Below are 14,464 nucleotides of genomic sequence, written 5' to 3' on the forward strand. Positions count from 1 at the left end.
TGATTGATAAAATGGCATGAATACATATTCTAATTAAAAGAATCATTATCAATAAATATATGTGCGATCAATACCCGTAAATCTAGTGTTAAAAACCCGATTTTTATCAGTAAAAAATAACATTAAAGGGATATTCCTTTTCATTAAACAAAAAGTTATAACTCTCACAATTCTTAATGTTTTTTGATGAAAAAAATACTGTACACGCTAATAAGATGAATAAATATATTTGCGAACTCTCAGTACGAGACAGCCTACCTAAAAAGAGTCACGAAAAAGGCCGAGAAAATGGCAGTCTAGGCAGCAATACCTTCTTAAGGGGCCATTTTACCTTGTTTGTTGGCACGGAAAATACATGTTTCTTTGTGATTTTTTTTTTTGCGGCCTATTGAAGAGCGATTAATTCCGTGTTTTGCAGATACATTTATTATGTATTTAACTATATTAATGAATTTTTGCAACGCATAATATCTATTGATTACGCTGTTTTTGTTGATCAACAAACAACAGTTTTTACGAACGGCGCCCGACTGCGTATGTGATATCTCGCGAACAAGTTATCCGGAATCCAAAAACCAACGATATTCTTAATGTAGATGAGTGTGGTTATAGAACGAACAAGGATCTTTTCAAAAAAACAAAAAATGGCAAAATGGCAGCTATGTTACGAAAAAATACTGAATGTTTTCATATATTCGGTTGCTTTTTCGTTAATAAAAGAAAAAGTATTGCATATATCGCAATTATCCTAGTTCGTGCTATAGGGAGACCAGTTCTAAAGATACTGTATTAATTTCATGTTGATATCTTCACTAGGTTTTTCCTTATCACATACGCAGTGCCGAAAAATGTAGTTTCGAGAAAAACAGGTTTTAACCCTTTGCACTCCTATGTCGAGTGTGACTCGACATCAATTTTTATCTCAGGAGCTCCTTCGTCAAGTCCCATTCGACATTTTTTCAAGTCCAAACCAAACAGATATCATACACTTGAAAATTACAAAATACAACAACAGCGTAAATGAAACACTTATTTTAACAGGTAAATTTCAAATAAAACACTTAAAAGCATTGGGAGCCGCTGGTAACAAAATTGGAATATAATTTGAAGTGCAAAGCGTTAAAGTTTCACGTCGAGTTGTTATACCTGCGCGCGGTACATTTTAGCAGGCTATAACTTCGTTAGTTTTTCAAATTTCAATTTAACATTTGGTAGATATATTCTCGAGACTACATACTAAAAGAAAACGCAACAAAAAAAATTCGATTGTTTAAATCCCACAAGGTAGAAAGTCCCCTCAAGGAAAAAGAGCGTTTTGAAACTAATATATCTAGCGAAAGATTCTCTTTTCTTTTCCAGATATCGTTCGTTAGCATTGGTATTTTGACGATGCTTCTGCCTGTCACGCCTTCGTTCACCGTGTTGTTGCTCATAATTCTGATCATGGGACTGTTCGATGGATGCTTCATATCTCTTTTGGGCCCAATTGCGTTTGATATATGCGGTCGAGAAGGGGCAACACAGGCCATTGGGTTCCTACTAGGCATGTGCTCCATACCACTGACTGTAGGCCCACCGATCGCTGGTCTCCTCTATGATCTCACCGGTGATTGCATTTTAAAAAAATTTAACAATTCTAAAGAATCCCACGCAAAAGAAAATATCAAAATAACCACTGTATTTCTCGCTCGAAAGGCACACGTGTCTGAAGAAACGTATGTACATCTCCAACAATTCCTAAAATAGTAATTCACAATAATCTCACTTCCCCAACTTTTATTCCCATCAAAAGTTCGTATTTCTGTACCGCTATTTACTTAAACATTTTTACAGTAATATTCTTACGGTAGTCGTTCGATGTACAAGCCTCCAACGGCGTGTAATAAATTAAGGTTAATTCGATTAGCATTTCTAGTGCCAAAGGTCAATGATATAAACGTATTTAAGAAGCACTTTAGAGACGTTACTGAAATTCACACGGCAAACAGAAACACCGCGGTTTAAATGGAGCCGTTTCAAGAGAGAGGCAACCGGATGAATAACTCGTGGAATTTGTTTTTCTGTTACAGGTAGCTATAGTCTACCCTTCTTCCTCGCTGGTATCCCGCCGATAGTGGGAGGGCTCATGATGTTCCTAATAAAGTTCGTTAAAGACGAGGAGCAGAGCTCTGTTAGAGAGAATTCGGAGAATAAGGCAGCTTGTCAGAATGGTCGGTAAACAGGTATTTGTGCATCCATTCATCTAACTAACAGAGTTTGTTTCTCCATGTGGTATCAAAACACGGTCGGTTTGTAAAACCGTTTCCGCGAAGGCAGTTGAAACCTTCGTGGAAAGCTTTTCGAATAAAATAAAACACGAATCCGGCCGCTCTCGAGGGGAACAGAGCATTTGGTAACAAAAAAATTCAATATTTCGTGAAACTCTTTTTTTTTTTTTCTTTTTTGGCTTCTCTTGTTTCTTTTTCTTTTTTGTGTGTATTGCATCGTTTGCTGATATTCGTAGCATGCTTTCGCAACTGCGCTAATCCTTTCGCACGACGGTATTGTAAATGTAAAAAAAAAAACTCGACAAAAATTCATCGGGCGCAACGGCTAATTGCTTTCGGGGGAAATGAAAAACATTAAAATTGCTTTAAACAACTGTCGCTGAGACAATTAGGCACGGAAGTTTCTGTTCTGTTGCATCACTTGTTCGTCAATTGATTGAATATATGTTAGTTACGATCAGTATTTACTTTTTATTGTATAGAAACGATTATGTTCGCTTATTCTTTTTACTATTCTGTTTATGCGTTTTAAATGCGTCTCGCTTTTTTAATTATGTGACAGATATCCAAAAAGAAGTGGACCAGAAATGGAAAATGTTTCGAAGGGTTATTCTTAAAATTAACGTATCCTTTTAAAAAAAACACACACTTTAAACGTTTAATTGGTTATTTCATATTCCATTTCTGGTCCGCTTGTTGTAAACAAAAATAAAACTGTTCATGGTACTTTAATGTGAATGGTACACTTAAACATAATTGTAAAGTATTTTATATAGAGAACAAAGATTTTTAATAAACAGAGATTAAGACCTGCGATGTAAAATTGTTTAATTTTCATTATTTTATCGAAACGGGCATTTTCTTTCGAATGTAGTGCTACTGTCGCGTTTCCAATAATGTTTTAAACCGAACGAAATTAACGACCCTTGACTGAAAGGTTAATTTCTAATTACAACGAGAACGGTAACTAATAAATATTAATATTTCATTTCATATTTTGTTAAACGTGATGTTTTCGGTTAAGCATCCGTTTTCATTTTATTTCTTGGAACATATAGAAAGGGGTCAGTAATTCATGCGATACTAGTTGACAAGAATGACCCCGTATGTCAAAAGCACGTTTTTTCGTTTATTACATGTTCCGTGAACTTGTTTAATTAAAAAAAAGGCTCGCTTTTGTTTGACGGCCCGTACAATTCTGTAGCGCGTTTGCAAATGAAAAATGAAATAAAACTTAAAAATGTCCGCGAACGTGAATGCGTTGTTTTGTCATGGCGAATGTATATGTTCGGTGAATGAAAGTTTGCTTCTAAGAACTAAACTGGTACAAAAACCTCCATGCATATGTTCCCTTTCCCCCTGAACAGACTTTGAACAAAAAACAATCTGTGCTTTCCTTCTGTCGTTTGTTGTAAATAAAAACTCTACGCTTAACATTTTCGTTCGAGCGAATCGTGCGACTGTAATCGCTATGATTATTTTCGGTGTTAATGGATCGATTCAAATTTTTGTGTCTTGAGCAATATGGCGGCCAACGGAAGTTACGAACTGTTCGCTGTAGAGTTTTTATAAGTATTATAAGCGTTTGTTTCAAAGTTCCTAAGATCGTCTTTTATTCCTTCAAACGATCGCTATTTGTGTGTTACAATTATTTTATTTTATTGTAATTTACTTAAAAAAAATGGCGCATAAAAAATGTACAGGTCCAGAAATATAGCGTGCAATTTTGTTTAAGAAAGGGTGTATCGATGGAATTAGATGAGAAACAAGTGAAAAAGCAATATACTATGAACAATCATATTTAACTTTACCAGAATCAAATTCAAAAAACAATATTTCACAATTTGTATAATACCAACAGCTATGTTTATATTTTCTTAATGGATTCCATCGAAACACATCAAACAAAAACAAGGTTTCAGGTCGTTCTCTTTTGTTAATACACACACTTTCTATATTTACACGTCCCTAAGTGGAAGCGGAACAAAATTAGCGCAACGTTTAACGTGTTAAATCATTGTTTCGATTGCCTCTACTCGGTCCAACGAGTCGAGGAATAAACAAATGTACGTGATCGGCATTTGGGCGGGACAGGGTCGGCCCTGAACATCAACAATTGATTAGCGTTTCGCAGCCAGTGGCTGGAGTCATCGCGTCCTATCACGATTTACACGCGAAGGTTTGTTTGGCCGCCCTGACACGATTCGTTGGACCTTATAAATGCATCTGTTCCACCAGATTACGCTATATCTCTGGACAAATTATACTATAGTAGTGTATCTTATCGCTTGTAGTATAATCTCCCTATAAATCTAGGAAGGAGATTATACTATAATCGATTAGACCCACTTTTCATCTCTGTACAGTACATAATCTACTCAAATTTTGCTACACTTCACTGGGCCAAAATACTATACCCCCTGGATCATTAAAAAATTCTACAAGATCTATAGAATACTAGAACATATGTAGAAACAATAGATAAAAAACTGAATGGTACCAAATATGAAATTAGCTCCAAAATGGCGGCCTGTAATTCGTGTCTTGTACACCCTTTTCTCATGATCCAGGTATTCAGAGATATTCAAATCGTTCACTAACACCTGATACAATCAATAAATTTTCATCTCTGTACAGTACATAATCTACTCAAATTTTGCTACACTTCACTGGGCCAAAATACTATACCCCCTGGATCATTAAAAAATGCTACAAGATATATAAAACACTAGAACATATGTAGAAACAATAGATAAAAAACTGAACGGTACAAATATGAAATTAGCTCCAAAATGGCGGCCTGTAATTCGTGTCTTGTACACTGTTTTCTGATGATCCAGGTATCCAGAGGAATTCAAATCGTTCACTAACACCGAATACAATCGATAAATTTTGCTTAGTTCAGCCTTGTATATACTTCTCTGCAATACTCGCCCTACTCAGTGGTCTTCTTTTGCAATTCGTTTGCGACAGACACGTCTGGCTTCGAGCGGCTACTTTTTGGCCCAGTTTCAAAACTGTTTCGCTTACGATTCACAGGGTACTCGAGCATCGACTTTCTGCCCCACTGCTTCGTGGCTACTCTTAAACACATGTGCGACTCGCAGGAGCAACCGAGCTGGCAGACGATGCGTCGCGACGCACGCAACCACCGCCCAAGATGTTGCGGATTCAGGGGGGCCGTCCTCTGTCAGGATCCTGGGACGAAGCGTCTCGATCGTCAGCAACGCTCGGAGAGCGTGCCGTTGCTGCACGACGAGAGCCAATCCCTCAGGAACGACGCTGACCTCCTCCACAGGACACCGCCGTCGTCGATGCTGCTCACGTTTTAGTTCACGCGCAAACAAAACTCTCTTCGACCGCGTCGTCGAGGCCTGGGCTGCTGGCAGTTCAAAACTGTTCTGACTTTCGGGATGTGAGCTGTGCCCTTTTGGAGATTTGCTCAATGCTCTGTTTTATCCACGCTTGGCCAGCGACTAACACAGTCAGACACAAATGGTATTCAAGGAAAGGCTACCAAAGTAAAATCAAACGTTCAGGGTGCTTTTCCTTGCAGATTGTGTTGGGTCGAACGAGGGATAATCGAGGGGTAACCGATACACCAAGCTACAGAAATTCAAATGTTTCATTTTATAAGTCAGATTCTAGTTTTTGTATCACCAGCCCTCGCTTGGCCACTCTCTGACGTTGTCAGAAATAAATTGAACTGCAAGGAGAGATTTTCCTTGTAGATGTGTTGCGTCGAACGAGAGCTGGCAGGAGCACTTAGTAGGAAACGATTATTTTGTAAATATTAATTTTAACTAGGCTCGATTTCTCATAAAAATCTCCATAGTGATTCGACGAGTTTCAGTATGATAGTTGTACCGAAATCGACTGGTTACTCGAGGCCACTTTCATAATCGTCAATTATGTTAAATATTCCAGTTAAAACGAAAGTACCTGCGACACGGAGCGAGACAGAGTAGCCAGTGGTAGCCGCCAGTTGATTTCAGTTAAACTATAGCTCTCAGAGAATCAATTTTCGAAAGAGCACGGTTCGTACTTGAAAGACTGCGATGCTTTTACAACTGCAAAGTAATTATATTCGTGGAGTAGCTATACATAGTAGATCTGATTGCAACCGTCAAAGGGAGTAGTCTATTTTTGACGTTTTGTCCATTCCTCGGTGGACGCAAAGAATGTTAGAAGAGTCGTAAATTTTAATGGTTTTGGAAGGGTGTCGAATGACGAACATAGATCGGATTCCGTAGTTTTAACAACGTAATTGACGTACCTCGATAGTCTGTACCACGTTCATCGCGTACAAATTGAAGTTAAGAAGAGTAGGAAACGATCGATTAACGTAGCACAATAAAGTCAATCTTACTTCAATTAGAAATGTTTGTTGATAGGAAAATTTCAGGAAAAACGAACGTTCTTCCTGTGATTGTTCACGCCTTGCATTTGCAATTTGATAAACAATATTAGTGTCGACATGTTAGGGTTTTTGATATAATACAAGAAAATAAAAAAAAAATATATATACGTGCATTTAAGAGACAATTTTTTTATAGAAGAGGAACAGTTTTAGAGGTAATATTCAGTTTGAAATATGGCAATGCGCGACTCATCCTGTATATAAAATTTAACCATGACATTTTTAGAACGTGTAATCGTCGAGAAGCCAGATTATTTTTGTTGCGTGTTAGGTTTTAGATACATGCGTTTGTAGTAGTTAATTATTCGTTTCGCACTAGATTAGCCGATTGCAGGCAATCGGGCAGTCAAGCCATGAAAATAGTAAAATGCCACTAAATCGTTGTTCTGCGCTTCGCTTGACCATAGATTGTAAATAGAACAAGAAATTTATGTAATTGTTATAGATTATATTTTTCACCGAGGAAGACGCGTACGAAATATCGAAATATCGAATGAAATTAAATGTAAATGTTGATGCGTATATCATTAGGAATATTTTGACAAGGGTTGGAAAGTTGAATTTTTCTAAAATGTTATCCTGTTGTTCGATTAAAATTTTACGGTTACAGCAATGAATACGTTCTCGATCCTTTCGTACAGATTTTTAAATCGATCTTGAACCTTAGCCCGTGGGGCCCTACTTTATCACCTCTTTTGTACTATTTAACACTCTTACCTCAACTGCATTCGAATGAATAATTCATTAACTTTTTCTAGTATCAAGTTTATATTAGTCACCTAACTGAAATAACTATCTTAATTCATTAGATATTTGTAAAAATTTTATGGTTTCTTGTAGCCGAGGTAAAGTTTCAGTCACGAAGCGAGGGACTACTCTACAAAGCAATACTCGTGGTAGTATTTTTCTTTTTAAACTACGGGACGAGACGTGTGAAATTCTATTAAATAACAGTCTGTTGCCAACGGTTTCGCGATATGAAAAATTTAAAACGTTACTTGTTCGGTACATTTCATCGCGTTTTAAAAATTAATTCCGATACCTCTGCGATCTGTACTTTCAGATATTTTATATAAACGACGCTCAGCAATATGTCAAATATTTGACGTATCGAAACACGCGGAATAATATTCGAATAAACGGTACAATCAATGGAAAACCTGCAATTTTAAAAATTATGCATCATTGTTATCTGTAATCGATTTAAAAATACTTTTCCATCCAGATTCGAATTTAACGAGGGACATTGTCGGGTAATTGTTAATTATAAAAATTATAATCAAATCGATATACGCGTTTGCATAAAAACGATAAAAGAGAAACACTATGACGGGGATTACCCATAAACTCGACGGATCGAAGGGGAAATTTTCACTGGTAATTGCAGGTCAATTTGCATCGTATGCTCTTCATGGAACCGTTTAACGATTTTGATTCTCCGTTTCCAAAGCATCGTTGCGGTTTTTATCGCCGCCGCAGCGGTTATCGGCGGAGCAACACATATCGGGAAACGGATTGTTATGTTTAGAGGATCATTATCTAAATACGGAGTTAATTGCTTAAATTTACGTAAAGCTCGAAACATCAAGAGAAAACACAATCACGATGTAATCGCGTTTAATACCGTCTATTGCTCGCAGCTTTCAATTCCCTGTTTACGAAACCAGTCGCCATTTTTTTTTCCTATTGATTCACATCGTTTTTTAACGATCAAGATTTACGTGAATTTTTTTTAGCAGGAAATTCGTACTCGGATATGGCAAACAAAAATTTATCTTCCATTTTAGAAATAAATTTTCGATCCAATTTTTATTTTATGTCACGGAATAAAAACGATTCAACGACGTTGAAAACGTGTTTTAGAAAAACCCAAACGTTCAAAAATCGACAAACTATACGATTGATTAAAATAAACGAAATGTTTTTAGCGGGGATAATAGAATCTCGATATATGATCATATATAAGTTCCGTTATAAGAACCGTTCGTTCCACGTTCTTCTATATAACTTCGTGGCTGAAAGGAATCGAACCAGAATTAATAAATGAACTCTCCCAAGCACGTCGAAGGTTTAATTACGTTTTATTGCGTACAGATGGTAGTTTGATCGGTGAGAGACGATCGTCGATGGTCATCGGACCAAAATCTGGCCAGGCAAGAACGGGAAAGCGTTGTATATGTAAACTGGTCGATTGAAGGCAAAGGAGTTCGCGATGGCCAGGGCCGGATTCGATTCGAAGTCTTCCTCGGGGATGCTCGATGGCGTCGTGGGCTCCCTGGCCCGCGGCGTCGTTGTGGTTCTCATTGTCGTCGTCGTCGGTGCCGCGGTGGTGGTGGTGAAAATTGGGGGGTGGCTTGTCGAGCCCGGAGGTTCATAGGCTGGTAATCCAGGGGGCCCGTAATACGCATGCAATCGATTGTTGGTGGGATTAAAGCGTTGACCATTAGGACGCCATCCCCTTGGTTTATATGGCGATAAATCTGACGTTGCCAGTCCGATACAGAGAAGCGCGAGGGCCAACTGGAAAATGGAAAAGCAATTAACGGCTTAGCTGTCACGCACTGTTGCTGTTGTCGTTTCTGAAACACGGTTCAAGTTTGAGTTACCGGGGACCCGGCCGTGTCCCGCGTGTCGTTCGAATTATATCGATAACTTCAATTTAATTTCTATCTTTTTTTCTCTCGTGGCTGTATCAAATGTTATACTTGCTGGCGCGATATCTCGATCAATAAACCGACACTTCAAAGAAAATTTTTTCAAAATTGCGTGTCGCATGAAACAACCAATTTAACATTTGGAACTTCACCGTGCATCGTTGATTTTCGACGAAAACGTTGAGGCACTGAATTTATAACAATTTTTGAATTTATAATCGCTGCTTTCGGGAAATTTGCCAACGTTGCGTTTTAGAGTTTTGTTATCGAAGCAAGGGAATAAAATATTTGAGTAAAGATTTACAGAATAACAGGCTAGGTGATTGCTAGGGGAATATCTCCATTTTGGAAACCACTGGTTCGAACTATAATTCCTCGTTCCTAACAAGCTCGGTTTACCGTTTCCTTCATTCTTGCGGACCAACACAGTTAACTTCGCGCCGAAAATTTGGACTGGCCTTTGCCCGTGTCTTTCGTCCGTCTTTATATGCGGGCTCACGTTTATGAAATGGCGCCCGGGCACCGTGAATACGAAACGATTTCGTTTCGCCGGTCACTGCATACCATTTCGTAACTATAGACCTATATTACGTGTCGGGAATGGCCGTTCGGCGAGAAAAATCACGACGATGTTCTAAATTTTTAACGTGGCGGATAAAAACAAAAACACATTCGTGAACTTCGTCGAAAACAAAATGTCGATCAATTTTCGTGAATCTTTTTTCGAACGAACGCTACGTCTAACGCGAACTTTTTTCTAGTTTATCCAACTACATTTTAGTCGTACGTTTACACTTTTTATACAGTTTTGGGTCATCGCTTTTTACGCGTGTTTAAAAATGGCGTAGGAAGCCAATAAATTGGAAAGATTCTTAGTACGCTCTTCATTCTCTACGAAAAAATATAGAGCTGATTGTACCAACAAACCTTTGCTGTAGGGGATACTTTGATGTAAATATTGCGGAATACTGGGAACAACAGCAGCCATGTTTGTTTTAATTATATCCAGTATTTTTCTCTACGAAGCAATAGAGGCTGAGGAATAGGGTTTATCTGTAGTATTTTGCGTATCAGTTTACTACAGATAACCTTTTACAATAAAAGTTAATACACAGTCTAACGATGTCTGCATTACCGACGGAGTTTTGCATTTTCACGTGGCTTCAATGGTACTCCGACATATTTAAATTAAAATATCTTCTAAAGTAAACGTTTTTCGGTACAACCTGCTCCATACTTTCTTACAGACAATGACGAGCTGTTATCTATAGGTGCAAATGTCCTTGTCAACTTAACCAGCAGTTTTGAAAATATTCAAAAGAATAAGAACACCCCAAGAAGTAGATTTTTTCCCTAGAATCGACTCGATCGAACCATATTTGTTCCCCAAAAAATTGTTAGAGTAAATGGAAATAGGAGAGTTTGATCGACGCAAGTTTGAACATTGATAAATTTTCGAGAAAGCAGGATTCCCCGGGAGTTGTTGTTACAAACAACGGTTTCGGTAAAATTTTACCGCAGGGCACAAAGCGCCGTCGTCGACGGCGATGGGTAATTTCCTCGCCGTCTGGGGCGCTTTGAAACCCAACGGGCGAAAGCACCCGTTGTATCGTAGTACATAAATTTGTCAGGGGTTACGTCAGCGTGGAACGTGTCGCGTATACGGGATGCATTATGAATTCGCAAGATCGCCGCGGCGTCCGTGCTCTTACGCGTACGAATTCGATCGACGTGGTCCAAAAACGTGGCATGCAAGCTAATTACCGGATTGACAGTGAAGCTCACCCGAGTCCGATCTGGATTCCGGCTGCGGATCGTTTAGAACTTGCCGGCTTCCAGACGCCTGCGGTGAATCCTGTATAACAGCCACAGATTAGGTCAACTTCGTCGTGAATCTCCTCGTTTCCTAGCCCCAACCGCTCGCAGATCTCGAAACGTTTTCGAAATACTTTGGTTCGCGTAGTCGGGTCACTTTTGACCAGCGATTGTTTCGATCGTTACATTTACTTTTCTGTCTTCTCTCGATCTTATTTACGATTTTTACAATTTCTGTCATCTTGTTTACAAAAAAACTCATGTTTTCACGTTTCTAAAATACCAGTGGGTCCTTAGTGACCCGACGATACACGACTTTTCTACCTTCTCTCGAAGTTATTTACGATTTTTACAATTTCTGTCATCTTGTTTACAAAAAACAAACTAATCTTTTCACGTTTCTAAAATACCAGTGGGTCCTAAGTGACCCAACGATACCCGGTTATGCGATAGTATCTCGGTCGAAGGTTGAAATTAATTTTGGGGGTTATTCGAAAATTAATCCAATTTCGAAATAACACCAATTCCTTCATGAATTTGATCTTGAGAAAAATAACTTGCTTCTTTCGTCCAGAAGAGCAAATTTTTTACTGCGACGAATAATATTCTCCGTCAGTATCGCCAACAGTATAGAAAATGAACCAATTCGAAGAGTTAGGATGTGAGTACATGCAATGTGAGGGTTCAAAATAATTAAATTCAATATACGTAGTGCTCTCATTCCGGTCTCGATTAGAATTTCGTTTCACCGGCCAAATACGTGCAAATTAAAGTTAGTACACAACAGATGCATGGAAACACCGGATATCGAAAATGGCGGCGAGTCGGATCGTACAATACAAGTTCGATTTATTTTTTTATTTCTTCGACTATTCGTTTACTAAAGAAACTATAATTCTGTTTCAGAAAACATCTACTTTTACCACATTCTCTTATGGAGATAGATTTAAAATTCTAGTACTCCAATTTGTCCTCAGAGTCGTTCGGAATTACGAGAAATGACGTAAATTTTGAGAAACGAATTAAAAGAATGCGCGAAGCGTGCGAGGGGGGGGGGGGGTGAATGGCGGAGAATATTAAATAGGAAATATTCCATTTATCTTAGTCGACGTGGCGGCCCCCGAACGAATTAAATAGAATTTATCGATCTTGCAACCATCGCGTCCACTCAGGTCCGTTTGTGGTGACCTGTCGTTTCCGCTTTTCATTCTCGCCCGCTATCGATAATCCATAAGTCTCTTTGTGATAATCGCAATCTCGACAGGTACGGAGCCCACCCTCGCGTCCCCATAGAACGTATTTGTGCTGTCAATAGATCAATATCTTTTTCAACGAATGTGTTTGACATCGGGTGCAGCAGCCTGCTAAGAAGCGGCGCCCCGAACGTTCCGCGAGAGATTTACTCGCTCTTGTCCTCCACAATGGCCGAGCAACCCTTAATTTTCATCAGTCCGTCGTCTGCTTTCAAAGATGGGCGATTAGAACACATTTTGTCTTCCATCACGATATTACCGACCGTAGATAATTATTTCGAAAAAGTCAAAAACACGCTATCCTCGTTTTTGAAATAGAAAAATTTGTTTCGGGTACTTCAGCTCCATCCCCTGTCGATAAACGAAAGAGCAATGAATAATTCTACTCCGGAGACTCGAGTCTTCGCCGCAAGTAACGTTAAAAGAGAGGAATGGGGAGAAATAGTATTTCTGTTTCCGCAGTGAAGTGAATACGAGATATTTCAGACAGAAACGTTTCAATTTTTCTTGTAAAACGGCGAAAATGGTAGAAAAGCCGGCGAACGCTCCCCCAATTTGCGCGATCGAACAATCCGGACTAGAAACAAAGCTGAGTATCGTTTCCAAAGCGGAGATACTTCCGCCTGTCGCGCGATTACGAGAGGAATATTGGTTCGTGATATAGACCAGTGCTTTTTTCTCGGTTTCGATAATTCTTCGGCGCCCGCGGGGGCTGCCGGTAAAAATAGATGAAGGGTGAATAATGTCTCGTCTGAGCGTCCAGATGGAATCCACGTAACGTTCTGCGCCGGACAGATAGGAGTGCAAGCTTGATCGAAAGCGTAAAATACAGGGTGTCCGGGCAGGATTCTTCGCCGTGGAATAATCGAAATTGCGAAATTTACTTTTTCTCGGTCCACGTGATCGCAAAGTCGATTTCGAAAATTGGTCACGCGCGCCCGCACGTGACCATGTCCCTGGACATCGCGAAACTACAGCACGATTATCGAAAGATGAGCAGTAACTGATACTTCGAGACCATGATAAGATAAATAAGCAAAGATCTTAACAATGTTTGCAAACGTATAAACGAGCAAAATTATTGTTTCAAATGCACGTGATTGTTCCTTGACTTCGCGAAACTATAGCACGATTATCGAAAGATGAGCAGTGACTGATACTTCGAGAACATGATAAGATAAATGAGCAACTCGAGATCTTAACAATGTTTGCAAACGTATAAACGAGCAAAATTATTGTTTCAAATGCACGTGATCGTTTCTTGACTTCACGAAACTACAGCACGATTATCGAAAGATGAGCACTGTCCCATACATCGAGTCCACGATTAGATAAATAAGCAAAGATCTTAACAATGTTTGCAAACGTATAAACGAGCAAAATTACTGTTTCAAAAGCACGTGATTGTTTCTTGACTTCGCGAAACTATAGCACGATTAACGAAAGGTGAGCAGTGACTGATACTTCGAGACCACGATTAGATAAATAAGCAAAGATCTTAACAATGTTTGCAAACGTATAAACGAGCAAAATTACTGTTTCAAAAGCACGTGATTGTTTCTTGACTTCGCGAAACTATAGCACGATTATCGAAAGATGAGCAGTAACTGATACTTCGAGAACATGATAAGATAAATAAGCAAAGATCTTAACAATGTTTGCAAACGTATAAACGAGCAAAATTACTGTTTCAAATGCACGTGATCGTTTCTTGAATTCGCTAAACTATAGCACGATTATCGAAAGATGAGCAGTGACTGATACTTCGAGACCACGATTAGATAAATAAGCAAAGATCTTAACAATGTTTGCAAACGTATAAACGAGCAAAATTACTGTTTCAAAAGCACGTGATTGTTTCTTGACTTCGCGAAACTATAGCACGATTATCGAAAGATGAGCAGTAACTGATACTTCGAGACCATGATAAGATAAATAAGCAAAGATCTTAACAATGTTTGCAAACGTATAAACGAGCAAAATTATTGTTTCAAATGCACGTGATTCTTTCTTGATTTCGAGAAACTATAGCACGATTATCGAAAGATGAGCAGT

The 14,464-nt window shown here is 38.8% G+C and overlaps 1 protein-coding gene across 7 annotated transcripts in view; it reads left to right on the plus strand.

Moving 5' to 3' along the window:
* The window catches only part of LOC122397399 (monocarboxylate transporter 10), a 40,499-nt gene extending 33,270 nt beyond the window's left edge, over positions 1–7,229 (plus strand). For 6 of the 7 annotated variants that reach the window (XM_043396545.1, XM_043396542.1, XM_043396540.1 and 3 more), the window contains exons 7-9: positions 1,360–1,606; positions 2,070–2,210; positions 5,307–7,229. In XM_043396545.1, coding sequence (XP_043252480.1) covers positions 1,360–1,606; positions 2,070–2,210; positions 5,307–5,599 — 681 coding nt within the window. In that variant the 3' untranslated portion in view covers positions 5,600–7,229. Of the gene's footprint in view, positions 1–1,359; positions 1,607–2,069; positions 2,223–5,306 lie in introns of all 7 variants that reach the window. The other variant, XM_043396547.1, reaches the window with a different exon arrangement.
* Positions 7,230–14,464: the final 7,235 nt, after the last annotated feature.

Source organism: Colletes gigas, unplaced genomic scaffold, assembly GCF_013123115.1.
Source record: "Colletes gigas isolate AHSC1104 unplaced genomic scaffold, ASM1312311v1 Colletes_gigas_Sc00009, whole genome shotgun sequence".
Taxonomy (NCBI): Eukaryota; Metazoa; Arthropoda; class Insecta; order Hymenoptera; family Colletidae; genus Colletes; species Colletes gigas.